This window comes from Ursus americanus, chromosome 5 (genome assembly GCF_024610735.1).
Source record: "Ursus americanus isolate L20-20 chromosome 5, mUrsAme1.1.p, whole genome shotgun sequence".
NCBI classification, from domain to species: Eukaryota; Metazoa; Chordata; class Mammalia; order Carnivora; family Ursidae; genus Ursus; species Ursus americanus.
In genome coordinates, this window is record NC_142131.1 from 60,860,061 (window position 1) to 60,887,111 (window position 27,051).

General features: G+C 40.8%; 1 protein-coding gene across 12 annotated transcripts in view; it reads right to left on the minus strand.

Annotated features, from left to right (window-relative positions):
- Window positions 1-2,555: 2,555 nt before the first annotated feature.
- Window positions 2,556-27,051, minus strand: part of CDC42SE2 (CDC42 small effector 2) — a 109,246-nt gene continuing 84,750 nt past the window's right edge. For 10 of the 12 annotated variants that reach the window (XM_087862316.1, XM_087862318.1, XM_045794781.2 and 7 more), the window contains 3 exons: window positions 9,072-9,173; window positions 5,302-5,425; window positions 2,556-4,989 (listed from right to left, as the gene is read on the minus strand). In XM_087862316.1, the coding sequence (XP_087718442.1) occupies window positions 5,327-5,425; window positions 9,072-9,173 (201 nt within the window). In that variant the 3' untranslated portion in view covers window positions 2,556-4,989; window positions 5,302-5,326. The remainder of the gene's footprint in view (window positions 4,990-5,301; window positions 5,426-9,071; window positions 9,174-27,051) is intronic. The other 2 variants (XM_045794786.2, XM_045794780.2) reach the window with 2 other exon arrangements.

A 27,051-nucleotide genomic window follows, 5' to 3' on the forward strand; every position in this document is an offset into this window, starting at 1 on the left:
GCCTGTCCATCTTTAGTTTGCCATCTCACCTCCTCAACAGTTTGGCTCTAGATAGACTTATTTTGAACATACTGGTTCAAAATAATTTTCTCTCACCAGTCTGTGTAAAGTGCTCCATTATATTCTAGAGCTCACTGTCGCTACTCGGAAATCTGATAATCCTCGGAAGAAATAAGAGAAATAATTTCCCAGAGCTGGATACAAGTCTTCCGAACAAAAGGTTTACTGAACAGGCTGTGAAGTGGTAAAGTATAAATGATGAGGTTTTTTGACATTTCGAAACACAATGAAGAGCCACTTCTTCTTGCTCTTCCCTCCCCTTCAGAGCGTTTTCCTTGCTCAGCACAGGCCGAATCACTGGAATCCTCCGTTTCCTGTCTCAGGCCTCAGCTCACCCCAGAGGCGGACTTTCTTCTGAAATGTCTACTTGTCGGGTTGGTCTCCTCAAGGAGCAGCAGACTGGCGGCCGGGGGGAGAAAGGCCGCTGCTTTCTGGGTCTCGGTTGCAGCAGCACCCGATCGCGAGCGCCTCCCGGCCTGGCCTGGAGCCTCAGCTCCGCGGTGCACGGGCTGGAGGCGGCTGCATCTCAAGAGGGACGGTCGCGGTCCCCGCTTCCTGTAACTGCGTGCGGTCTGAATGTTGGTGTTCCCCCCACAGTTCACGAGGAAACCCGACTCCCGCAGGGGATGGCATCAGGAGGCTGAGGGGACCGGGAGGTGTGTGTCACGAGGATGTCACTCAGGAAGAGATGCCGTGTGAAGAGATTCCCGGCCCCTGCAGCGCGGGAAGAGCTGAGGCGTCTGCAGCCTGGAAGAGGCCCGTCACGTGACCATGCTGGCTGCCCGATCGTGGGCTTCCGGCCTCCAGAACTGTGAGAAGTTAATTTCTCTTGTTTATAAGCTTAGTAGTCTGGGTTATTTTGTTAGAGGAGCCCCCAACACAGACACTGTCCAAACAGCAAAAATTAAGATACAAGCAAAACCTGCAGAAATTTGTGAAAATGTTTGACAAAATAGGTATTATAGAAAACTCAAAAATTACAGTTTGGAACTTGAAATCTGGGTGGCTCTGCCCAAAGCAGTGACGACGATTTTTACCGCTGTTTCTGAAACAGTGATGTTTAAGGACACGTAGAAACCTCAACTACAATGTCTGTGGACAGTGCCTGAGCGTGCTGCTGCACAGAACCGGGGTCTAATGGGAACAATCAGTCGGCTCGAATATTTGAAAGGCCCGCACGTATAAAGGATGTGTATGTTGAGGCAGCTGAAGTTAATGAATTAAGGAAAGGTGACCAGGTGAAGGTCTGCAGATTTTTAAGTAATAAGCTTACTTGCTGTTCCTTGAAAGGACCAAAACCAAAAATAAAAAGCCTTGCTTGGGAGTCCTTTCTGGGCCCCGAAAGCAGGCTATCGGTGTGTGTAACGATCTAAAGCTTCCACACACGTGAGTTGTCAAGGCTCCCGTGGAGCGTGGGTTAGAACTGGCCAGTGTCTGTCACCTTCCCATCTAGCATCACCCAGCCTTCAAGGCCAGGACCACACTCCTGCCCCCTTGCTTATGAGGCTCCAGATCAAACATCTGGCTCTCCTTATTCTGGTAGTAACTTCCTTCCTTTGGGCATCAGAGGGCAGACAGAAACCGTCAAGATGACGAGATTGGAGGATGAGGGCTGGGGTCACAAGCAGCCCAGAGGCCGTAGCTATCTGGTGGAAAGCATGGAAAGTGAATGTGCTAAAATATAAAGTCAGATCAACATGAGTTGTTTGTTTAATGGTTTTTCTTATTAGCTCAGGAGGGATAGAGACAATGAGGGTAACCTTTTGGTTATCTTTGCAGTGTGCTCAAAGCATATTTAAAGCAGAGGGTAAATAATTTCCTTCCTGTCTTGTCAGTTTTGTAGATTTTTGCATTGCCACAAGTTTTAACAAATTCCTATGTCTCTAAAGCACAAATCTTCATCTTATGAACCCTTGCACATTTTATTCATGTCCCTTGAAAATGTGCTCAAAATAGAATTCCTGATAAACCACCATCAATCAGTTTCTTCAGATGCTTTAATCAGGATGCCTTATCCTTACTATTTCATCAATCGTAATAAGAACTTCATCCAGTTACCTCAGAGTAATCTTAGGCCATGAAATGAGGACAAAAGTTGTTATAGAAAATGTTTTGAAATATTCATATTTTTCTACTTTAGAACCAACCTTACTTGGCACATTGCATGATACAGCCAACCTAACTGACCCATGGTCCCCATTCAGTGAGGCGTTTCTAACTGGATGTATCTGGTGAGTAGAGAGACGTTCTTTGCCCTAAGCCAAGGTTTCTCAACTGACATTCGGGGCAGGATAAGTAAGTAAGTCTTTGGGGAAGGGGGTGGTGTCCTCTGCATGGCCGATCGCTAGCAGCCCCTCCAGACGTTGGGAAGTTTTTCGGGAGTAAACGGTCCGGTAGCTCACAGCTTTTAAAAAGTGATGGTTTTTGCACGACTGTAATTTTTACAAGAACGCTCTAAGTGAATTCTAGTTGAACAAAAGAAAGGAAAAGCCGAACCAGGATGGAAAGAGAACATTTATTGAATCAAAATCAATACTTTCTTTTTTAATATCTACAAGCCAACACTGAATGAACACAATGTACAAAAAAAAGTATGCTTATATTATAAAAATATGTCAATTTTATCTTCTGGGTGCTGAGCAGAAGTCATTTTAAACAAAATCAAGGCAAACTCGCTCTCTATAATGTAACTGCTATAATTTAATAACAAAAGTGAAAGCTAATTAATATATACTCACAAAATATCTTTCAAGGCCCACTTTAAAGGTGATAATGCTGCATTGGAAATGCTGACCCCAATCAATCACCATAGCGAACATTTCGTACTGGTACCACTTCATGCCTCCATCATGGGAAAGCACCTCTTTTACAGAATGCAGATCACTAACAGAATCCATGGCACTGGTTAAACCTTCATTCAGTTTCCTGCGCTAAATGTTAGCATGTCTTTCAGCAAAGTACTAACAGTCAATCTTATTTATTTAGATTCAATTTTAAAATGAGACACATGGCCAAAGACTGACAAGCCCACTGATGATGGGGGTAAGCTGCCACCCTGAAAAATTTGGGTCCAAGGTTAGTATTACAATTTTCTGTCATTTCTTGAATTTATTGGCACCTTATCTGGCATATGTTCTTGTACACAGTGTGGCTACTTTAGGTCAGTTACACACTCAAGAGTGTAGCCTCGGGGTTAGCATGGAGGTACGCTCCATTACTTACTGGAGTATTTGGTCCACACAGAAGATACTGATTAGAAAAAAGGAATTTAAATCATGAGTTCAAGAAAAAGGAGCAGGCTCCCTCAGGCTCCCTGTATTGTGAATCAAGGATTTATAGGACAAGTATAAAAGTTCAACTAGTTTTAAAAGTCAAAATAGACTAAAGAGCATCACTATGGACAAGGCCCAGAAAGTCCAATCTGTCTTGTAAGACCTTGTACAAAGCAGTGTCCGTGGCAGGACGCAGACTGTGGCTGAAAGGAACGACGCAGGTCCTCAGCAAATCCCAGAACGCGGTGTCCACACAATAAATTAAACTGCAAGATGGCTGTTTTTATTACTAAGCATGAATGTTTCCCTGACAGATTCTCTCTGGGACTGACACCTATGAAGCCTCAAACTGTAGAACTACAAGCACTGAGGAAGCCAGGGCGCCACGGCACTGGGTCAGTTCTGTTCAGAAGCACTGGTTTGCCTACATAAGCCGACTATTTATCCAGTTACCTGGGACTAAGATGCAAAGAAAACAATCACCTAATTTCTTAGCTGTCTACATTTTCACCTAAGTCCCATTTGCTGCATTAAACGTAGTTAGGACTGTACTGGACATAGGATTTAAACATTTTAATGAGGATACATACACCAGGCCCTCCTGGAGAAGGCAAAGTACTTACAGAAATATCTGAAATGCACATAATTTATGAAGGATAAACATTTTGGAGCCTGAGCAATTGCTTCTCACCAACTTCCTAACAAATCACCATATAGATTGTTTCACTGGCAACGATTCGGCCAAGTCACTATGTTGCTCTGGGTTCACTTCCACTGCCCCAAAACAGCTGTGAATATGGAAAGGCCAAGGACTCTGCAGTTAGTAGTACCGGCCAAAGAGTTAAACACACGGATGCCATCATCTTAAAGTAAGTCGAGAGAGAATGAGTACACAACGAGACTGGATACTGGATGAGGGCATCACCACAACACTCTGATACACAACCACACCTGTTCACAACTCACAGGTCCTCACTCTCAAAATAAATATATTGAACATTTACAACCAAATGAACACCTTATGAATGCCAGATTTTAATTCTAAAATAAGCTACAGGTTACCTTTGTGTGTGAAACTGACGTGACTTGGTGCCACAGCTAACCTCTCTCCCCCGTAACAGCAGCAAACACACACTCAGTTCTGGCCTCCCATGGGCTCCCAGACGAAGCAACTTCACACAGCATGCGGATATCTATTCTGCTCAAGTTTCAAACGAATAAAAATGATCATTGTGCTTGTGGATGTCATACCTTCCAAGATATACAGAAACAGTGACAAATTAACAATAGCAGGTCCTACCTTACCAACAAATTCATAAGGCAGAGGGCTGGAGATGAAAATAGAAACGTTTAAAACGGGAAAAAAAATGCAAAACAGTGCTAGCATTCACAAAAGAGATCATGCTAAGATCCGATCCATAATTGATAAAAATGAAGCCACGATCCGAAGTCCGTGAGTCCAAAGGCATGCATACCAGCCGGAGGAAATGCAGGGTTCATCTGACAACAGCTTCTTCAGAGCAGAACAAGAACGTCTCACTGGAGAAATCACAACAGGGTGAACAAGATGCCATCACACTTCTTTTTTGTATTTGAAAAGGAATCACAACAACAAAAAAAAGAAGAGTGAAAAGAGAAAACACAAATTCACAATGACCTATAAAAGAAAAATCCAAATTATTTTTAATTTGTAAACTTTATCATCAAAGATGTATCAGTAATGCAGTCCAAAACATAAGTACACATGACATTCCCCAAAGTATCAATACTCAAAATAGTAACTACATTCATGTTTAGAGGACACCATCTGTCAAAGCCTCCTCCCACCCGGTTGTCTTACATCACTGAGTGTTCTTCAGAAGGAAAGAGCAACCCGAAACTACTATTCAACGTGCCTCCAACCACCACGTGAAACACTCAGCAGGGTAAAATATTTCTGCCTTTTCCAGGGTATGGCCCAGGTACTCACGGGAGACAGGACTCAGGACTCGGGGCTATCCAGCCTTCGTATCCACAAGCTGCATTTGCACGCTGGCAGACATCCCACCCCCGTAGCCCCCTTTGGACTGCATCTGGTTCTGAATGGAGCTAACCTAAAATAAGACAAAAACAGAACCGAGTTAAGACCTAGGGACAATGCAACTGATTCTGGTCTCAATATTTTAGCTAAGCAGTTTTAAGAAGGCTACCTTCTATAGAAAAAAATTCTATTTTTCTAGACTTCTATTTCTCATTGCCCTTAGGGAAGTGGTGAGGTTACTAAGAACACTCTTCAGGCCTTAACTCCCCCCTCTCCTCACTTAGCAGTGACAAAATACCTGTTTTGTAATTCACAATGTACTTGGTAACATCTCAAAAACAGAAGTATACAGATCAACTCAGCTTCAAGTTCTTAATTTACAGACACCTCACACAGATGATCACCTCAATTACTTCGAATCAAGTACAGATGAAATTGGAACAGCCAAAGATAAATTTTTTAAGTCCCATGTGGTAAAATTTACATACCTGATACAGTCTTAATCTCCAAAGACTTGGACGGTAGTCCAAATTTATTCATTTAGTCACTGTAACTCTGGGTTAAGTATTTATCCTAAAGATCTGTAAAATAGTAAATGTGATAATCTCTCCTCTCCACCCAACAGGGCTATTTTCTGATGGACTGCAGGATATGTAAATGCTGGGTTCTTCTCTTACTTGGTGGAAACAAAGGTGAATAAACTTACTGGCAAGCTGAGAAGTGCCCTTAGTGGACCAACATCATTCTAAGTTTATACCAACTAGAAGCAGATTTTAAGTAGAGGAGAGAATCAGACCAGGATGCTAGAAAAAGGAGCAGTGAAAAGGTGCTGACTTAACAGTGTGGGGTCAGAGCAGGGGCAGTCTGCTCAAAGGGTCCCTCACCTGTCCAGGTTCCCTTGGGGGCAGGGGATGCGGACAACATCCATTAGTTAATCCACTTACCAAATACTTACTGAGCACTTGATAGAAAACATGACTTGTCACTATGGACTATGAGAAACAAACTGAGGGCTTCAGAGGGGAGGGGGGTGGGGGAATGGGATAGGGTGGTGATGCGTAGTAAGGAGGGCACGTATTGCATGGTGCACTGGGTGTTATACACAACTAATGAATCATCGAGCCTTACATCGGAAACCGGGGATGTACTGTATGGTGACTAACATAATAAAAAAACATTAAAAAAAAATGACTTGTCAGTATGTTTAAGCAAAGTAGGTATGATTTGCCTATTTTCGGAACAAGGTAGGTTTAAATATATTCTAATAGAAAAGCAAAATATAAAATGCATAGCTCCTTTAGATCCAGAAGGGTTTGAGAAAATCTTACATGGAACCTCTCTCTCTAGTGGGATCACATGTGTTATGGCCTTATCTATATTCGCATTACTCAAATGACTACTTCAGTTAAAAGTATTAAAAACCAAAAAAAACCCTGAAATCTATAGGCCTATTTATTTTCAGTAACCTTGCTCAGGCTGAGAAGGCTACGACCATAAGCTATCATCAGTTCAAATTCACTTCCTGTTCCTTTCAGGTAACGTGTTTTGTGGTACAAACTTGACTTTACTCAGGTACCAAAAAATTTCCCACCCAACATGTTACCTTTTCTATGTATTTCAGGGCTGTTTATAAAAAGTAACATTTTTGGGTTTTTACATAGTGCATTCATAATGTCATGCTGATTCTAAGCAAGAAAAAAACTCGTGTCCTCCAAAAGTCAATTGTTCAGTTTCAAACTATAGAATCTGGATTTTCTAATGGATTATTCTTGACTATTAATATTGTGTTAAGATATATAAGGAGTCATAAGATTCTTTTCTAGTAAGAAGTTAGCATGAAAGGTTATCTTGGCAAGAACAGTGCATTTAGAAACTCCCAAGTCATCTGCCCGTTCACAAACCCAGTGTAGCAAGGCTGTCCCACCTGCGTCAAGCCAGGCACCTCGTACGTGCTACTCAGTGCTTAGTTTGCCTAAAGTTAGTCTATCGTATTTCTGCAGATAAACGACATCTATGGTTTTGTCTCACTCTGTGCAATACTATTATCGCACAGAAAGAAAGAGTTCTCTGAAAAAAGAGTTCTCTCACCCAGTCAGGCTCATACCAGTTACATCTCCCCACTGATGTCACCTGCAGGAACTCGGGGATTACGTACAACACTGAACCTAACACAACTGCCTCAAGCAGTAACGGGCTGTGAGTCAGAGGCTGCGCGTCACCGCGCAGACAGAAAACCTCTGAGAGACACACTGGTTCTAATGCGCTCAAACACACACTTCATAAAAACACCTATTCCGAAAGCAGAGCGGGCTGCCTGGACTCGGCAGGTAGACAAACAGCGGAGCGCCTGTCTGGATCCAGCTCTCAGCTGAAGATGCAGACGTGGATGCCCCGTGAAAGCCCGTCCGCAAGTTCTAGCTACACTGACGGCACGAGATCCCCTACACCCACGACGGGCTCGTACTGCAGACAAAGACGCCAAACAAGAATTTTTTTAAAAATCCTGCCATGTATGTAAACAGTATTTAAGTGCCATGAACTAAAAATGTAATTCATTCTGGAGTTTTTAAAAAACACGAAAGAACACATTTGTTCAGAAATTAAAATTCATCATATATCATTTGAAGTCATTCGCTCTACTTGTATGTATTATAATAACCCTGTTAACAAAAGTCATAGGTTCTCATCTGGTCTTTTCATTTCATGCTGATCAAGGAAACAAAGCTACTGAATTGTATTTTGACAGCAACCTGACACCTCTTACATTTCCACAAAAGCAGTTGAACAAAACAAAGTACTTTTCCTACAGATTTAAAACAAACAAGCTGTTTCCTTTCAGGAAGGTACACGTTATTCCTTTGCTTACCTAGTAACTGATGTGACAAACTTCTCTGCCGTATCCAGGATATCCATCTACCTATTTTAAAAGTCTCTGCTCTCTTGTTAAGCCTTTTGTTAATTCTGTCCAATAAATAAGTATACAATGAATACTTCTGTATTTATAAAAAGCCTTACTGACTTTCTGGTTCTAAACACTTTAGAGATCATTTAGACACATCTGTTTACTTTAGATTTGGGGGGAAGAGGCTCTCGATACTTTGTGGCTTATTACTTTATGGGCTAAAAAACAAGGCAGAGCCCTGACAAACCCTCACTCGGCAGTGCTTCTGTTATAGCGCACTGTTTTGTTGGATGAAAATTAAGGAGTAAACGAGTTCAAGTGAGTAAATCTAAAGAGTGTTCTGAAATTCACTTAAATCTCTATAAAAGACAGCAAATATACACAAGTATTTATACTAGTTATGAATAAATCACATTCTCATATCAAGAAAAGGCTACTCTTTTATAAGGTAAATGCAGAAAACATGTTTGCAAAAGGCAACTTAATGAATTTAAGAGAAAAGAAATTAAATCTTACCAAAAGGCTAACATCCACATTCCTTTGCAAGGAGGCAGGAAAGCCAAAGGGCTGTTAACTATCATACTACACTCATCTTCAAGTATTTTTTCAGGAGAAAGGTAGAAATAAATGCATAGTTTCGGAAGTTAGAGGAGAGGTGAATTTTTCATTGCTCATTTTCTTTTATGCTCACGTTCTACATTTATATTCACTGTCTAAAAATTCACTGAGCACTGTATAATCGTTAAGAATGTATGTACCTGTCATAGTGACATAGGTCTATGCCCCAAGACCCCACCCGCATCTTCAGTACACTTACTGAATTCATTCCACTGAACAGGTCTCCCGATCCTACATGAGCCGTGTGCACAAAATTTGTTGGCTCTCCAATCATACTTCGGTCAATCCGCCGGCGCCTTTTCTAAAATACAGGGAAGAATGTGTTGAGAAATGATTTTATTAGCAACAGACTTCCACTGTTGGATTTATTTACAATGGATAATGACTTTAATGACAATAAAACTTCCTGAGGACATCAGGATCCCAACATCTTTGGACTATCATGATTACCTCAAGAGAGATATATGCACACACACACACAATGATTGGTAAAGCGAAACAATAGGTTCTTATTTAGAACTTAAAATACATTATTTGCCCTACCTTTGGCCACTGACTTACTTGTATAATAACCATTAGGTTTTACTGTTTTCAAAGAAATAAGACAAATGTAAAATTATCACCACCCTATTGTCAGCAAAGAATCATCACTTTCTAGCTTTCGTTATTAACAAACTGACATCATTTTGATGGTTTTTACTTTAATTACACCCTCATAACCATTCCACACTGAAATAAATCAGCTGCTCTGTTTGGAGGGGACGTGGTCCCAGTCGGTTCACTCTTCTCTGGTCTGAGCTCGCTAGAAATGAAACCCTATCCAAACTCAGTCTATTAGGCTGGGGCTTAGTGATGACTCCTGCTTTCTGACAACTACCTCTTACAGGGGACAGAATCCTGCGTAACAATGACTTCTGCTACCAGCTATAATCCTTGCCCCCCAATATGCCCATTCATCTCATTAGAGGGAGTTCCTTACCATGCTATTTCACTGATCACGAGATCCTTCCAGAGACAAAGGTATCTTAAATCAGTCCCACGTTTTCCATGACCCCTTAGATACTGTGATCTAATTGAGAGGGAACACTGAACAGCTGGCTTAGTGTCCTAACACCAGTGCTGCTTCTCCCTGTTTACTTCTCTTTGAAAGATACGCTCCAGAAATTACACTGTAGCTACCTTTACTGAAATGCTGGTATAATCCTGATAAATCCTCAAAACGTACCAAGACAGACCCAAGTCACAGCACCTCAGGATTAAAACATAATTTTCTACAAAGCTACAAAATTAGAGAGTTCATACGTTAATTTCAGAAGCCAGCAAACACTCACACGTTACTTTCAGAAGCCAGCAAACACTGTTTTACCATCCTCTAGCTTCTATGGCTGCCGTTTAGAATCCCAAAAGCAGCCCGAGTTTTTCCTTAGAAATATTTATGTTCATGCTCACAGCCCAATGACCTACAGTGGGCTATCTCCCAAGTTCGTTGGTTTCTCCATTCAGTGCTTTCTACAGCAGGTGGTGGTCCTTGCCTATCTGAACACAGGTTTTCCTTTATCTTGGAGAAGTTTTTTTCTATTATGTTTTTATAATGCTCCTTGTGTTCCTTTTTGCAACTTCTGTTTCACTGTTAGGTGAACAGTGCATTGTATTTGTGTGTAAGAAAGTGTGTGTGTGTGTGTGTGTATAATCTTCCAATATAATCTTCCATTATTTTTATTTCTCTTTATAGTTTTGCTGTACTGAAAACTGTAACTTCACTTGATCCTCTTCAGACATCCACAAATTTTTTCTTACAGACCCAGACAGTAAAGAGGCCATTCCGTGGGTCGTAGCTTCAACCCCACTGTGGTCCTTGCAGCATGAAAGCTGCTACAGACAATACATCAACGCAGTAAGGGTAGCTCCATTCCGGTGAACATTTACTTATCGAAACAGGGAGCAGGTAGATTTGGTCCACAAGCAGTGGTTTGGAGAACCCAGTGCTAGAACAGTTACTTTTTTCAGCAGTAGCTTCATCCTACTATTTTTCAATTCCACTTATTTTTTCAGAAGCTCTGTTATGAAATGACCTCACTGCAGTATTTTTTCATCTCTTTGAGAATTTGTATTACAGGTTTTCATTTTCTCTCTCAAAATGCTTGACTGTATGAATTGCAGTCTAACACTAGAGCAAAATACTCTCATTCATTTACTTCAAGCCTCTTTTTCAAGAATTGATAAGAAATTCAATCATTCTTTTCGGGCCCTCCTCCCTAGGATTATAGAAAAATTTCAGATAAAGAAGATGTCAGCAAACCAAGAGAGGATCCAGATTCTTTGTCTGTGTTCTTCAATTTTTCTGTCAGCACAAGGCAAGGGTTTCTTGCTATCTTTATCATCTACATTGCCATTTCAGCCCTAAAGTTATGTCCAACAGACTCCACGCCCCTCAGCACAGACTCGACACCCACAGCATCCTTTGATGGGGGACGCCCGTTCCAGCAACGCACTGGTTCCCCCAGACTCTCAGTTTATCTTTCTATCCAGTCCATTCAACATACTTCCACTTCACCCTATTCTCTTGTAGGACAATACAGCATAAATGAGCCTTAAGAAGCAAAGATACCTTCTCTTTTCTAGGATTAAGGTAAAAAAAAGAAGATGCTAATAGCACTTTTGTGCCTTTTTTCTTCTTGGCTACACTGTTCCATTCCATTGAATCTGCTTTGTTAGAAAGTTGTATATCCAGGTACAAAAGGTAAGAATTGTCTCAATACCTGGACAGGACAAATTGTTGGGGTTTCTTCCCCAGTAAGGCCCTTGACTGACACACGGAAAGACTTCTACCTTCTTGGCACCCTCCACACATCAGAAAGAGTGGACAGCTCCAGCTGAAGAAAAAGGAGAGTGAAGTTCCATGGGATAATGGCATCTACAGGCCTGCAGACTTTTCCTCCTAAGGCCTTGTGCAACGCACTTACAGGTGCAACAGCCTCTCAAACAGGTTGAGGGACGGGCACGTTTCGGACAGTAAGAACTACTTCCAGGACACCGGGAATCTTGACCATCCCTTGCCCTGTAAACACAAAGGAGCAACTTCTCAAGTCCTATCTTCATAATTTCTTTTGGAAGGGTGTGTTCAAGGCCTTGCAAAAGGCTACGCTTGGCACACATCTCCGCGCGGATTCAATGATTTATTCTAACAATTGAATTACTGAAGGAAGATGATGGGAGAGGAATCACCATGGGGCACTCAGGCCACCACCAAACTCTCCAGAAATGTTTCTTAAAAGGAATTAATGAATGGATCAGGTGGTTAATCAAATTCGAAGACCATACCGAACATTCTGAATACTGAGGAAGGATGTTCAACAGACACTACTCTCATACTGAAAAACAAAGGACAGGTAATTTATAAATGTGAGAACAGTGAATATTTTTAAACTTCAACTTTGCTGAGTTGGGAGTCAGGCTTTCCCCTTTCATTTTGGAAGGTTTCTTCATGCTATTAATCTGACATTGATTTAAGGTACAGAGGTTGAAGCTTTCAGTCCTTCCTTCCCAAATGACATGACAGGTCGGGTTTTTGTTTTTGTTTTTTAAGATTAATAGAGAGAGGATGAACACACGGAGGGGCTGAGGGAGAGGGAAAAGCAGACTCCCTGCCGAGCAGGGAGCCCAACACAGGGCTCGATCCCAGGACCTGAGCCCAAGTCAAATGCTTAACTGACTAAGCCAGCCGAGTGCCCCATGACAAGTTGGTTTTATTTTTTTTTATTTTTTTTATTTTTTTTAAAGATTTTATTTATTTATGTGACAGAGAGACAGCCAGCGAGAGAGGGAACACAGCAGGTGAGTGAGAGAGGAAGAAGCAGGCTCCCAGCAGAGGAGCCCAATGTGGGACTCGATCCCGGAACGCCGGGATCACGCCCTGAGCCGAAGGCAGACGTTTAACGACTGCGCCACCCAGGCGCCCCCTGACAAGTTGGTTTTAAAGGCCAGTCCACAATAGCTACAGCGGGCAGGTAGCCTGGAGGAGCCAAAGGAGAAGTCATTACAGTAATGTTGGTGGAAAGAGATTACCTGGATTCAACTACAGCAGCTGATGTGGAAAGAAGTAGGTAGTTTTAACCGGTATTCAGCAGGTAAAATCAATAGCATTTGGTTGTTGACTGGATTTGAGAAGTCAGGGAGTGGCAGAAGTTAAGAAAGATGCAGATTTCCCATCTGAGGAGAATGTACACAACTCACAGGGGCAGGTAGCACTGGAAGAGTGCAGGCTTTAGGAAGAAGATCAAAGAGTTTAAGACGCACTGAATTTGAGTTCTGTGTGAGACATCCACGTGAAGCTATCAAGAGGCCGAGCTGGATACAGGATTCTGACCGAGGCTAAACTAGACGAAAGAAATCAAGACTTACCAGCACAATAAAGAAGGAAAGTGCACAGAGGAACCCTAACGTTGGGTGGAGAAAAATAAGCCGTCAAAAGAGGCTAAGAAGTGGGGCACCTGGGTGGCTCAGTCGTTAAACGTCTGCCTTTGGCTAAGGGCGTGATCCCAGGATTCTGGGATCGAGCCCCACATCAGGCTCCTCCGCTATGTGCCTGCTTCTTCCTCTCCCACTCCCCCTGCTTGTGTTCCCTCTCTCGCTGGCTGTCTCTCTGTCAAATAAATAAAATCCTTAAAAAAAAAAAAAAAAGAGGCTAAGAAGAAAATGCCTGGAGGGAAGAAGGAAAATCAGGTGTGTCCTCTTCAAGGTGTCATGAAGGGGTCAGGCAAACATAGCTGAAAGCCGGTGAGAGGTCAGATAAAGACTGAAAGGAGGGGTGCCTGTGGAGGGGAAAGAGTGGAGGACTTGTGAGGGGCCGGACGAGTGTGCAAGAGGCAGGAAATGGAGCACTGTACACAACTGGACACAGTCTGGCCGTCTGGACAAGGACAAGAAACAATGAGCTGAGCTGAAAGAAGAGGAAAAGAGGACTGACTTTTTCCCTTTAGGATGAGAAAAGACTTGATTTCTGCTTAATTTCTGATAAAATCCAGTGAAAGAGACTGAAAGAGAAATAATTATCAATATGGTAATGTTCCAGGGAGAGTAGGAGAGAGAGATGTGAACACAGGCTGAGATGCTGTATGGGTTTGTACTGTAACATTCTTAATCTAGATGCTAAGTACAACTACGTATTTCAAAATACAAAAATGTACTATTTTTCAGTCACTACGGACACTTAGAGAATAGCACACTTCTGTGGTGTGCTGTATTAATACAAGACAGAGACAAGATTCGAATCACAGGCAAACAAGGGGAATTCCAGAGTTGGGCTTCTGCAAAGAAAAACAGGAAATGGTGCACTCGCTCTGATGCGTATTAACTGTTGTCAGTAGCAGAGTCATCGTTTTTCCTGGAAACACACTTTTTTCTTTATAGGGTACTCTATTAAGAATGTCAACCTTCTGAATAATTCTTACCATCCTTGAAATACTGTTATTCTGCATAAGGTCAAGGATTATAGTTGTGTTAGGGAGGAGATTAGGGAAAAATGTCTCCTCACATTTACTGGATGTCAATGATCCCTCATTAAAGCGGTTTAATCTTAGAGATACATTCTGAAATACAGTTTTTTTTAGATTTCATTTTTAAGTAATCTCTATACCCAACATGGGGCTCAAACTCATGACCCGGAAATCAAGAGTCACGTGCTCTACCAACAGAGCCTGCCAGGTGCCCCATACAGAAGGATTTTTCTTTTCTTTTTTTTTTTTTTAAGGTTTTATTTATTTATTTGACACACAGAGAGAGAGACAGCCGGCGAGAGAGGGAACATAGGGGGAGTGGGAGAGGAAGAAGCAGGCTCCCAGCGGAGGAGCCCGATGTGGGGCTCGATCCCAGGACTCTGGGATCACGCCCTGAGCCGAGGGCAGACGCTTAACAACTGCGCCACCCAGGAGCCCCTGGCATCTGAGTTCTAAGCCCTGTCTTGAACCAACCCCTCTCATCCAGAGAATGTCTTCCTTGAGCCAAACTCTTGAACCCAATCACTGATGAAGGACAGCAGTCTCTGTGGAGCAGCACAGAGCTCATCAGGGATCACCCAGAGCAGGGGTAAGCTGCTCCAACTATGGCCCCCTATACGACAGAGGAGGGGGAGAATGGATGTTGTGCTTGTAATGATAATACCCACCTAGGCAACTGTTATGAAACTTTAAAATTACTAGTCAAATATTTATTTCAAAAACCTGGAAGGGCGCGCCTGGGGGGCTCAGTCCAGTAAATGTCGGACTCTTGATTTCAGCTCAGGTAATGAGATCCAGCCCCATGGCGGGCTCGGCGAGCTCAGTGGAGAGTGTGCTTGAGATTCGTTCCCTCTGTCCTTCCCCACACGCTCACGCTCACATACTCTCTCTCAAATAAATAAACCCTAAAAACAAACAACCAACCAACTCTGGAACGTACAATTTGGAGAAAGGATTACTCTGAGATTCTTGTTCCAAGAGATCCCTCTCCTCTGGTTTCTCAGTTCTCTACTACTTCCATCTCTGTGCTACTGTTAATCTTGTGTAAGCCAACGTTCTCCAGAGTACCCTCCACCTCTTTTCTTCCTCTCGCACATCTTCACCTTATTAAGGCTATGCTGAGGACTAGTGAGCCTATTTTCTACTTTTCTGGGCTTGAGACTATACATTCAACTGCTTACTGACAAACCAGAAAACACGCAAGCTTCCCGAGTCCAACACTGAACACATAACCTTTGTGAAGCCCACCCCTCCTCTCCAGTCCCTGTTTGGTAAACAACATTTCTGCCAGTATTTCCAGCCAGGTTGGAGGGCTGTCCCTCACTCACTGCTCCTTCTCCGTCACACATGATCACATCCAATTAGCAAAACATCCTGTGGAGTCAGCCCATTTCCTTTCTCAGTCCCCACATTAGTGTCACGGCCTCACTTCAGGCCCCTAAGTCTCACCTGCGTCCCTACAGGAGCCCCTCGCTCATTTGGTTCCAGTTTTACAACCTCCTTTCCCCTTCCAATATGCTTCACCCTGAATCGAGATGTCCCTTTCTCAAGTACACAAGTGCTCATGTTACTTGCCCATGTCAAATCACTCAACAGCTTCCCAAAACTTCCAAGATAAATTCAAAACTCCAGAGCCTATGGAAATCCTACCTCTCTTGACAACTTCATCTTTAACTACGTTCCTTCAAGCATTCTAAGCTTTCATCTGCTATTTCAAGTTCCCTGCATACACTGTGCTCTTCCAGAACTCTGCCTGGAGAATCTTAACTACTGCTCTTTAACTGCACTAACTCAGGCCTGCCTCCTCTACACCCTCGAGTCTGGGGTTACTTCCACTCAGTATCCGGACTGCATGTTCACCCACCAAAGTAAAATTTACATCTCACACTGAATTTAAACTGTCCCCACGGTAGATGTGCTCCTATACAAGCAGCCATGCAAACTGAGAATCCACGAGGGCCAGCACCCTACATGGTATATGGCGATTTATCAACAAACTTTATGAATGAATACATTTATGAAGTAATAGTAATAATAGTGTGGAGCCCAACACAGGGCTTTAACTCATGACCCTGAGATCAAGATCTGAGCTGACATCAAGAGTTGGACCTTTAACCAAATGAGCCACCCAGGTGCCTCAACAATTCATGTTTTTAAGGCATAATTTTTCACACATATTTCTGCAGCAATATAAATACACCTCCCCAAAATAAAACAAATTCTCCAACTCCCTCAGATATCCTAAATATTGACTAAGTATAGCTTCTAGAATGATTACTTAATCACTTAAGTGATTAAATCACTTTAAAGTTAAAACTTCCTCCAGGACTCTTGTCTGGGCAATTTAGTATGCAAACACATACCACTGAGGAGCAATTTAGGGTCAGGTCCCATGGGGTAACAGGAGGCTTCAGGTCAGAGCACAGGTAGGTACTTCTAGAAATGGACACAGTGAATAGAAAATGAATGTGCCAGGGTGCCTGGCTGGCTCAAAGAGCCTGTGACTTGATCTTGCGGTCCTGAGTTTTGAGCCACATGTTCAGTGTCAAGATTATTAAAAACCAATACACTTAAAAAAAAAAAAAAATGTGCCTGCCATCTGGGGCAGTGAAAAACGCCGGTACCTTCAGACTGTAAGACAGCAATCACTTACACCAAGGCAGCCTAAGTAAATGCAGAATTGAAAGAGAAAGCTACCGCTACTGACTTGACTTGGTGACCTGGACAAAGTATATCCCCACCTATGTATTTTATCAAATAAACCCGTAATTCCCTGCAAATACCCACGGGCCCCACACAGTATTTTCAACTTGAGGGAAACACAATGAAATTCAACTTAGGTATGATACTGTGTGAACTACTAGTTCAAGATAATTGAACTTGAATCAAGATAATTCAAAAATTCCAACATTATGAAAAACAACTTCAGCTACTTCCACTGTGACTTCAGTGTGTACTTTCTAATAAGTTCTTCTTTCCAGCTTATCTCTTAACACAAGCAAAAGACCCTGGGGAACCGAAACTACTCCCTGAGGCAACAAGGACTGCCCTGAGCAGGCAAGACCCACGTGACACACTCCAAGACAATGATCGACTTGACCTTCACTGCCCACCTGCACGCACTCAACAACCTCTGTCCCACATTTTTCTTATATAAACCTGGAGGTATTTTTGGCACTCTGGACAGTCTTTGAGATGTTAGTCCACTGTCTTCCCAGTGTTGGGACTCAAGGAAATAAATTCCTTTACCACCACTCGTCTGTCTTTGGATTTTATCAGAGGCAAATGCCCAGACCTGGTCTGTTTGGGGCTGCCGGAGCCAGGTGCTCCTGCAGCCCTCCGCTCGGGCTGCAACGACAGCATCCACTCTTTTGAATGGCACATCTCTGCAAAGCAGTGCTTTCCGCAGTTGCTGTGAAAAGAACCCACGCACTGTACCAGAGATACATGAGATAACATGGAACTAGAGAAGAGGAGTAATTCTGATGCCACGGTCCGAGGAGTTGTGTAACACCCAACAGGCACACATCCTGTAAGTTCATCATGATTATATCAGAATGAAATAAAAATTTATTTTGTCTTTTAATTTCTGTTATTTTTTTAAAAGTCGAACAGGATGTGAGGACATAAATGTTTATTACATTGTCTGCACAAAACTAGTTACCAAATCTGTAAAGAATTTCTCTTGGCCTAGAGGTGCCGTGAAAAAAGGGACTGAAGTGTTAAGGGCACCAAAAACAAACTTTGGGAGCCTCTGAAGTAGGTTTATTTTTTTGAAATATTGACAGTTTAACTAGGCAACAGACATTTCTAAAACAAATATTTTTTCTATGATACTACTGACATTGATTCCCTGGATACACGAGGTGCCTCTGAGGCCTCCAACTGTCTGACCAGTTCACAGAACAGAAAAAACAGAGTAACAAAAGCTATAATATAAAAATGGATTTGACATTCTTTGTAGAAAAGGAAAAGTGGGTCTTAACACAAAAAATGAAAATAACTTTCATAGCAGTAATGTCAACCAATGCCCTCACCCCAAACCTACTCCCACTTAGCAACTGGCCATCACTCCTTAAGACCCAGCTCGAGCTCAAATCCTGTAAGTTGTTGTCACTGGTTATTCCTTGATCTGAGCATTCAGAGAACAAGGCTCATATTTCTACTATAGCACCTAAAACACCATTGTAATTTACTTGTAGTTTGCTTTTCCTACCAGAGTAAGCATTCTTCTAGGACCACAGGTGTGCCTGACAAAAGCGAGGCAATAAATGACCGCTGTAGGAGTAAAAGGCTTGTAAAGAAACAATGTCAGCTCAGTTCTCTAAAACCTACTGGTCTTATCCAGTATCCAGACCAAGTATTTTTCAAGGACCTATTTTATATGGAAGATGTTTAAGCGGGGAGGGAGAGGATGATGCAAATTCCAGTGGTGTTTGATTTCTGTGCAAAAAATCCCTTATCTGATGGCTTTTTTCCCCCTCTGCCTCACAGTAATGCTTTGTCCTACAGAGCTCAACTGGCATCACTATTTTGGTTTTATATTGGGTAGAACCTCAAAAGCAGTTGTTCTCAAACTTTGTGTACATCAGAATTCCTGGAGAGTTTGTTAAAATGCAGGCTGCAGAACTCTACTTGCAGAATTTTAAATATAGCAGGGTTGGGGAAGGGCCAGGAATCTGTGTATCTAACAATAGTCCAAGTGATAGTGATGGCTCAATGGTTTAGAAATAGTGGCTCTAAAGACTTACAGCTGCATATTTTAAAATGAATAATGGGTAATACTTAAAAGAGTCTTACTACAATGCCACACACATTTCTAAGCACTTTAAAAACAAGAACTCAATTGCTAATACCTTGAATAGCAGTATGGGACGTTTTAATATTGCCTTCAAATCTCAGTGCCTCTGGCAAACCCTTAGTATCTTGACCTTTGCTCAAGTCCACGCGTTATACTCCCATTTGTTCACCTATTTTACTCCTTGAATAAAATATTACAATTTTTGCTTTTTTTAATTACTTAGAAAGCCATTAGGTTGAATGATTTTTTCTCATTAAAAAACAACCATGCCGCCAAACAATTTCTTTTTAACCAATAATTTTTATCAAACAGAAGAGCCTAGGGGCACCTGGCTGGCTCAGTCAGTAGAGCATACTCCTTGATCTGAGGGTCCTGAATTTGAGTCCCACATTGGATGTAGCAATGACTAAAACAGTAAGTAAATAAATAAAAAAGAGAAGAGCATAATCATAGCAACACTGAAAACACTTCTGAACCAGCTATCCCCTCAGGCCTCTGAATCAGCACAGAGAAGGCAGACATAAACTCCCATCTCCCAGTCCTTCCCTGAAAGAGACCTATTTGCATATTTTAAAAGCTACTGTCTGAGGATCTGGCTACTAATGAGGCTGCATATAGGTGCTAAGACTCTCCCCTTTAGGACACTCACAGGTCTCGGCACATCCTCAAGGACTAGGAACCACTAACAAAGAAGTTACATAGTCACAATGTTTGAGAGAGAACCAAGAACTTGGGCCCGGCTGAAATGATAAACTTCAACTCCTACACAAGACCAGTTCATCAAGACTGGGAGAGGTGGGTCTTTTATATAATGGAGAAAACCAACAGCAAGTCAAGGAAATTGAGAAAAGAGAAGAATATATTCCCAACAAAAGAACATGATACAACTCCAGAAACATACCTTAATGAAATGGAGATCAGTGATTTCCCTGAAATCATTAAGATTTCAAAATAATGGTGAAGAAGATGCTAAGGTCAGGAGAGCAACACATAAAAAGAGAAGCAATTTCAAAAAAGAGAAAACATAAGAGCATACCAAGAGGAACCACAAAGCTAAGGAATAAAATAGCAACTGAAAAATTCAACAGAGTTCAACAAAAAATAGGTCAAGTGGAAAAAAGGATCAGCAAACTCATACGATATCCCATGTTCATGGATCAGAAGAATACGGTTAAGTCCCTATTATCCAAAGCAATCTCCAGATTCAACACAATCCCCATCAAGACTCCAGTAGCATTTTTCTCATAAATAAGACAAAGCATCTATGGAATGCTTTGTATGGAACCGAAAAAGAACCACGAGCAGCCAGAGAAATCGTGAAAATGAAGAACAAAGTTGGAGGCATCACACTTGCTGATTTTGCAATATTATTACAAAGCTACAGTAATCAAAACAGCACAGGATTGGCATAAAAATAGATACAAACATCAATGGAACACAAAAGAGAGCCTCCAAGTAATCCAAATCCCATAAATGGTCGATTCATTTACAACAAAGGAGCCAAGAATACAGAAAAGGGAAAGAACACTGTCTTCAATAAACATTGCTGGGAAAACTGGACAGCCACGTGCAAAAGAATAAAATTGGACCCCTAGCTGGTATCATACCCAAAATTCAACTCAAAATGAATTGAAGACTTGTACATAAGACCTGAAACTACAAAACTCCCAGAGGAAAATATAGGGGATAAGCTCCTGGAAATTGGTCTTGACACTAATTTTTTGCATTTGACACCAAAAGCAAAAACAACAAAAATAAAAGTAAATGGGACTACATGAAACCAAAAAACTTTTGCACAGCAAAGGAAACTACCAACAAAATGAAATGGCAACCTACAGAATGGGACAAATTATTTGCAAGTTATTTATATAAAGGGATAATATACAAAATACATAAAGAACTCATACAACTCAACAGTCAAAAAACAACCAACCTGATTAAAAATTGTGTGGAGGATCTGAACAGGTACTTTTCCAAACGAGACATATCTATGACCAACAGGTACATGGGAAGGTACTCAACATCACTAATTATCAGGGAACTCCAATTCAAACCACAATAAGATATCACCTCATGTCTGTTTGAATGTTTATCATCAAGAAGACAATAAATAGCATATGTTTGCAGGAATGGAGGGAAAAGGAAAACTTTGCACACAACCGGTGTAGCCACTATGCTAAACAGTTCAGAGGTTCCTAAAAAAATTAAAACTACCGTGTGATCCAGCAATTCTACTTCTGGGTATATATCCACAGGAAACAATATCACTATCTCAAAAAGATATGTGCCCTCAGGTTCACTGCAGTACATTTATAATAGCCAAGAGGCATGGAAACAACCTAAGTATGCACTGATGATGGACCGAATACAAAAATGTATTACGCACACACGATTATTACTCTGCCATTTAAAAAAAGGAAATCCTACCATTCACAACAACATGTATGAACCTGGAAGGAAGGCATTATGCTAAATGAAATAAGTTAGAAAAAGACAAATACTTTATGGTCTCATACGTGCAATCTTAAAAAACAAAACTCATAGAAACAGAGAACATACCAGTTTTTCAGAGGCAGCTGGTTGGGGGGGGGGTAGAGGAAATGGGTAAAAGTGGTCAAAAGGTGCAAACTTCCAGTTATAAGATATTAAATACTGGAGATTAATATACAGCAGCATGGCAGATGATCTAGTGTACAGCAGAGTTAACGAGACTGTATTGTTTATCTGAATGTTGCTAAAAGAGTAGATATTAAAAATTCTCATCATAAGAAACAAACATCTGTAGCTCATGTGCGGTGATGGATATTAGCTGGACTTATGGTAATCATTCTGCAATACAGCTGACCTTTGATTAACAGAGGGTTTGAACTGTGCAGGTCCACTTATACATGGATATTGTCCAAACTAATACAGTATGGACTATCAATGTATTTTCTCTTCTAAAGATTTTAATAATATTTTTTTCTCTTACTTTACTGTAAAGATACAGTATATAATACATATACAAGGTATGTGTTAACTGTTCATGTTATCAGGAAGGCTTCTGATCAACAGTAGACTATTAGCAGTTAAATTTTAAGGCAGTCAAAAGCCTCTACCCACTGCACTGTTCAACGGTCAACAGTGTATACGTACATCAAATCCATGACACTGTATACCTTAAACAAATATAATGTTATATGTCGATTATATCTCAAAATTGTAGGGGAAGAGAAGATCCTATTCCTACCTTACAGACTGGAAATAGTAAGCTCCACTGTTCTCTCATAAGAATTACCTCTAACCATTTTCATTCCTTACCTCTGACCCTAACCAAGTTTTCTACAACACACTTCAGCGAGTGTGAGTCGTGGTTTTATTTGAATAATGATCTGATAAATCATAAGCATACCAGGATGATTATACAGAGGTCATATATACCTATTTACAAGTATCACTGATAATTTGACCAGCCCAACCTACTAGGTCCCATCTGTGTCCACGAGCCCTTTTACTGATGAGTCAAACCAACTTTGAAGGTAGTCTGTAAATGACAGCATGTTATACTCTATTAATAGGAAAATATTAAAACAGAGCAAGAAAAGTTTTTGTAATAATCATTACACATAAAAAAGCAACCTTGTAAAAAAAAGTGCCGTTATCATGACTTAAAATATACGAAAATAAATGATTCATCCCAAGATTTTATTACCTATTAATCAACATATATCGAATGAGTTTCAATACATTGTTCAAAATGACACAACACTTATAAATTTAAGGGGAAGGGGGTGAAAACCATATGAATAAACTGTGTAAGATAATACAGGAAGCCTCTACCTTTTATCCGTTGTCTTTCATGCCAAATTTATTTAATACGGCACAAAAACCAAAAGGTGTTACAGACCTTAGCTTTGCTAAAATCCTGCCAAAGGTATGTAACTAGCATTAGGCTTTAGCCTTCTTTTACTTCTTCACTTGGGTTATTCTGTCAATGTGAAATAGCTTCCAAGTTTATTTCAGTATTTGGTAAGGTTTCTGACAGTAAAGCTATCGTTTACCAAAAGATAAGAGTTGTTTTTACAATTGCATATCCTTAGCTCCTATTTTACTGATTTGGGTAACTTCTTTCTTTCATACAGTAGCTTAGGGTATTCCAGACCTACAACAATAAATTTTCTATTGTTCTCAAAGGATTTGAGGCAGCTTTTTAACATGTTTACCAGAATGAGTAATAGATACCCGAACTGACCAAGTGAGATTTATCCTTGCGCATAAATAGACATAAATCTTTATAGTGGACACATGCCATTTCTTTCTGCATACTTTTTGTTCTGGAAACACCAGTCTCCTTCCTTTCCTTTCGGGAAATCACCTCTTCCCAAACCCAACCATACGATTTTGATAGGTTGCCAACAACAACAGTCCACAACGCTGATTGCAAGGGTGTGCGTATGACACAAACTGCACCAGAATCCTTCGCTGGGGAGGACTAAGGCAGGCAGAAGCCCTTTGTTCCTCATGGTTGTTAAACTGAGATGATGAACCTGAAACTGAGGGCAACCATGTTTCCTATGAAGAAAAACACCCACCTCCAGTCAGAAAGTAAGAAGCCAATGTGCCAAGAATCAAGAAAGCGACAGAGGGGAGTCTTAACAGTGCCCCAGGCCTTGAATACCGAAGATTAAGAATCCAAATCCAGCTTTCCATGACTAGTAATATAGCTGAAAGAACCACCTGTGGAAGTCTGGTTTCTAAGATCATAACCCCAAACCCCTAATTAATAGGTTAAGGGACAAAGTGAAGAGAAACCAGGGGTTGAGATACTGCAGAGACTGAGAAAAAAAAAAAAATCTGCTCTTCAACAGCTAGTGGCCTCCTTTAAAATCCATATTCTCATATTTAGGTCAAAACTTCCAAACATAGTAAGACTGTTCAGTATACCAACCTAAACTGTATCTTCTACTCTGGGACAATAAATGAGAATTCTGTTCCTCTGGCTTCTAGATCTTGGTGCACTTGCTGGAATGCCAGCAGTAGCCCTCAGGTCAAAGGGCGTATATTAAGGAGCCACTTCAATAAAACATGAGAGCCACATATCACCCAACTAGAGTTACAAGCAAGTGATTATCTCAAAGCACAGAAAGGCAAGATATTTCATGCTGGAAATATTCACAAATGGTGGCTTACTGAAAATCCAATCTTAAGTAGAGACCTCTTTATTTCGCCCTTTAGAGTGTAGTAGGTAACTAACCTTTCCCCTTTCACTATAAATTTTGCAGCTGGTAACAGATGAGAAGTTTGCAGGAGGCCCAAAAACTAGTTTTTAAAAGGAATCTCTAAGCAAGTTTATAGTGACCTTCCAAGGACGAAATTGCTAAAAGCAAAACTGAAAGAACTAGCTGTTCTCATCTCTCAGTGAGAAACCTGAAGTGAACACGGGGAGTTCTTTTTCTCCTTCTATTTAAAGTTAGTATCTGGATTACAGTGACACATGCAAGTATGAAAAACTGAAGCATAAAATAGGTTTAAAAAGTAATCTGAAACTGGTTTTCTAAATTCTAATGACAGATTTTTTCAGTGCTTTTGAGTATAAAAGCCATCACAACCCTAGAAGTTCTGCCACCACACACCCACCGCAGACTGTTTCTGTACGCTGTATGCAAGCATGGGAGCAGACACGCGTAACAACCTAACTGTAGACCGGCAAAAGAAAATGTGATGTAACAAGATGGCCTACACGGATTTTAGTACAGTGAGACCTGTACTGGATTTCCAACCTCTAAGTGTACATAAAAAATTTGTGTTGCCTTAACCACTAAACGTGGGGCAATCTGCTACTGCAGCAGTAGGAAACTCATGTACCTGCGGAGGTCGTATCCCTCCACGAGGTTCCACAGCTCCTACTAAAGCACATCCGGGAATCTTCTTGTCCACTATTCCTTCCTTCTCTACTGCACTGACACTGCTGTAATGACAGTGGCTCTAAAATAAACATCTTAGTTTCAAAGAAAGTCCTGTAGTTCCCCCCACACACTGTATGAAACAGAAAGATCCAATGTTATTAACTTTTTGTAAGTACTGTTCACAAGTGAGCCAAGCAGTGATCTATAATTTTCTTGTTGAACTGCTTCTTTTTCTTTGCTTCATCTTCTGAAATTCATTAATTGTTCCAACACTGTCCACAAATATCTTACAACTGGTTAAAAAAAGCTAAAACAACTAAATAGCCAGTGGCCCATATAGTCTGAAACTGCACTAAATGTTATAGGTTTTTTCATTCAATAGGTCTTCAACCAAAAATAAATTTGTGGTTGATGTTGAGTTCAGGACAATGTTCCTGTATTGTGACTTTGGTAATTTATTCTTGAAGGAATCCGAAGAGCAAGCAAGGCGTCTGGGCTGCTTCTCGTCAGTACCCCCCTCTTTAGGCAATTAGATTGTGGCTGCTCTTCAGCCAATTCCTACTCTATCAACCACTTATTATCTCTCATCCAGGGTTATTTCTTTATCCTCTTTCTCTTTGTGAGTTTTATCTTTTCATACCTTTTTTTTTTTTTTAAACTCCTTTAATGTCGTGTAAAGTGGGTTTCAGGAGAAAATAAATGGGGGAAGTGTGTGGGGGGAAGTCCGACATTCTCCATTAGACAACTGGATCTCTCTTCCTGGTAACTGCAAACCAAACCAAAATACTTGTGGCAAGAGACCAACTCTAAAGTTGGAAGATCCTGTTCATTTCAAATACACTGTACTTAGAAATAATCAATGGAGATAAAAACAAGAAAAAGCAGAAAAAATGTTTTTAAGTGAGAGGAAATCACAATTTATCAATTCAACATTCATAATCAGAGCACTCTGTAAGCTAGGCACCACACTAAGCACTTTACATAAATTATCTTATTTGATATACTTGACCTATTATCTACTTTAATATATTCAATCCTAGGAGTTGGGATTATTATTCTTATTTTTCCTACCATTATTCCTATTTGCAAATGTTTAATCTCCTCAAGGTCAAATAGTAAATAAGTACTGGCACTGGAATTCAAACCCTTATGTGAAGAACTCTAACCACCACAGAAAACCAGATATCATATGAAGAAGAAGGGGGGGTTGGTTTTTCATAACCATCCTTAACTTTGGGGTTCCTAAAAATGATATCAATTCCCCATAGCTGACCACTACTGAAAGCACATTTCTCTTATGTTCCTTACTAATTTTATCTGTTCTTAAAGTAGACAAGAAAATGGTACCTAGTAATAACTTTTCTGCGTTTAATGAAGAGAAAGTTCTGTTTACTTAATCTATATACAGAACTCACTCAGCTAATACTTTTTCCAGTATTTTAATGCCTTTTAGATATATTCTTATGAGTACATGCAGAAGTATTTGTGTATGTTAAGATCCCAGTGAGGAAATTACCCAAGTAGACACTGTAATAACAAAATAAAACCAAAATCAAAACCACGTTAAGAGGGACAGAAGGGAAAATGCAAAGAAGGAATGAAAATGACAGCCACGTATATCGTAAAGTTAATATATATGAAAGCATTTGAACTAAGAAGGTCTATAAAAATGGTAGATAGTAATTAACATTTGGTAGTAATAAGAGCCTTCTATTTTTTATTTTTTATTTTTTTAAAGATTTTATTTATTTATTCGACAGAGATAGAGACAGCCAGCAAGAGAGGGAACACAAGCAGGGGGAGTGGGAGAGGAAGAAGCAGGCTCACAGCGGAGGAGCCTGATGTGGGGCTCGATCCCACAACGCCGGGATCACGCCCTGAGCCGAAGGCAGATGCTTAACCGCTGTGCCACCCAGGCGCCCCGTAAGAGCCTTTTAAAACATTGAAACTGCTGGTTTCATCTTAACTTATTAAAACTACTGATGTATATTTGCATAC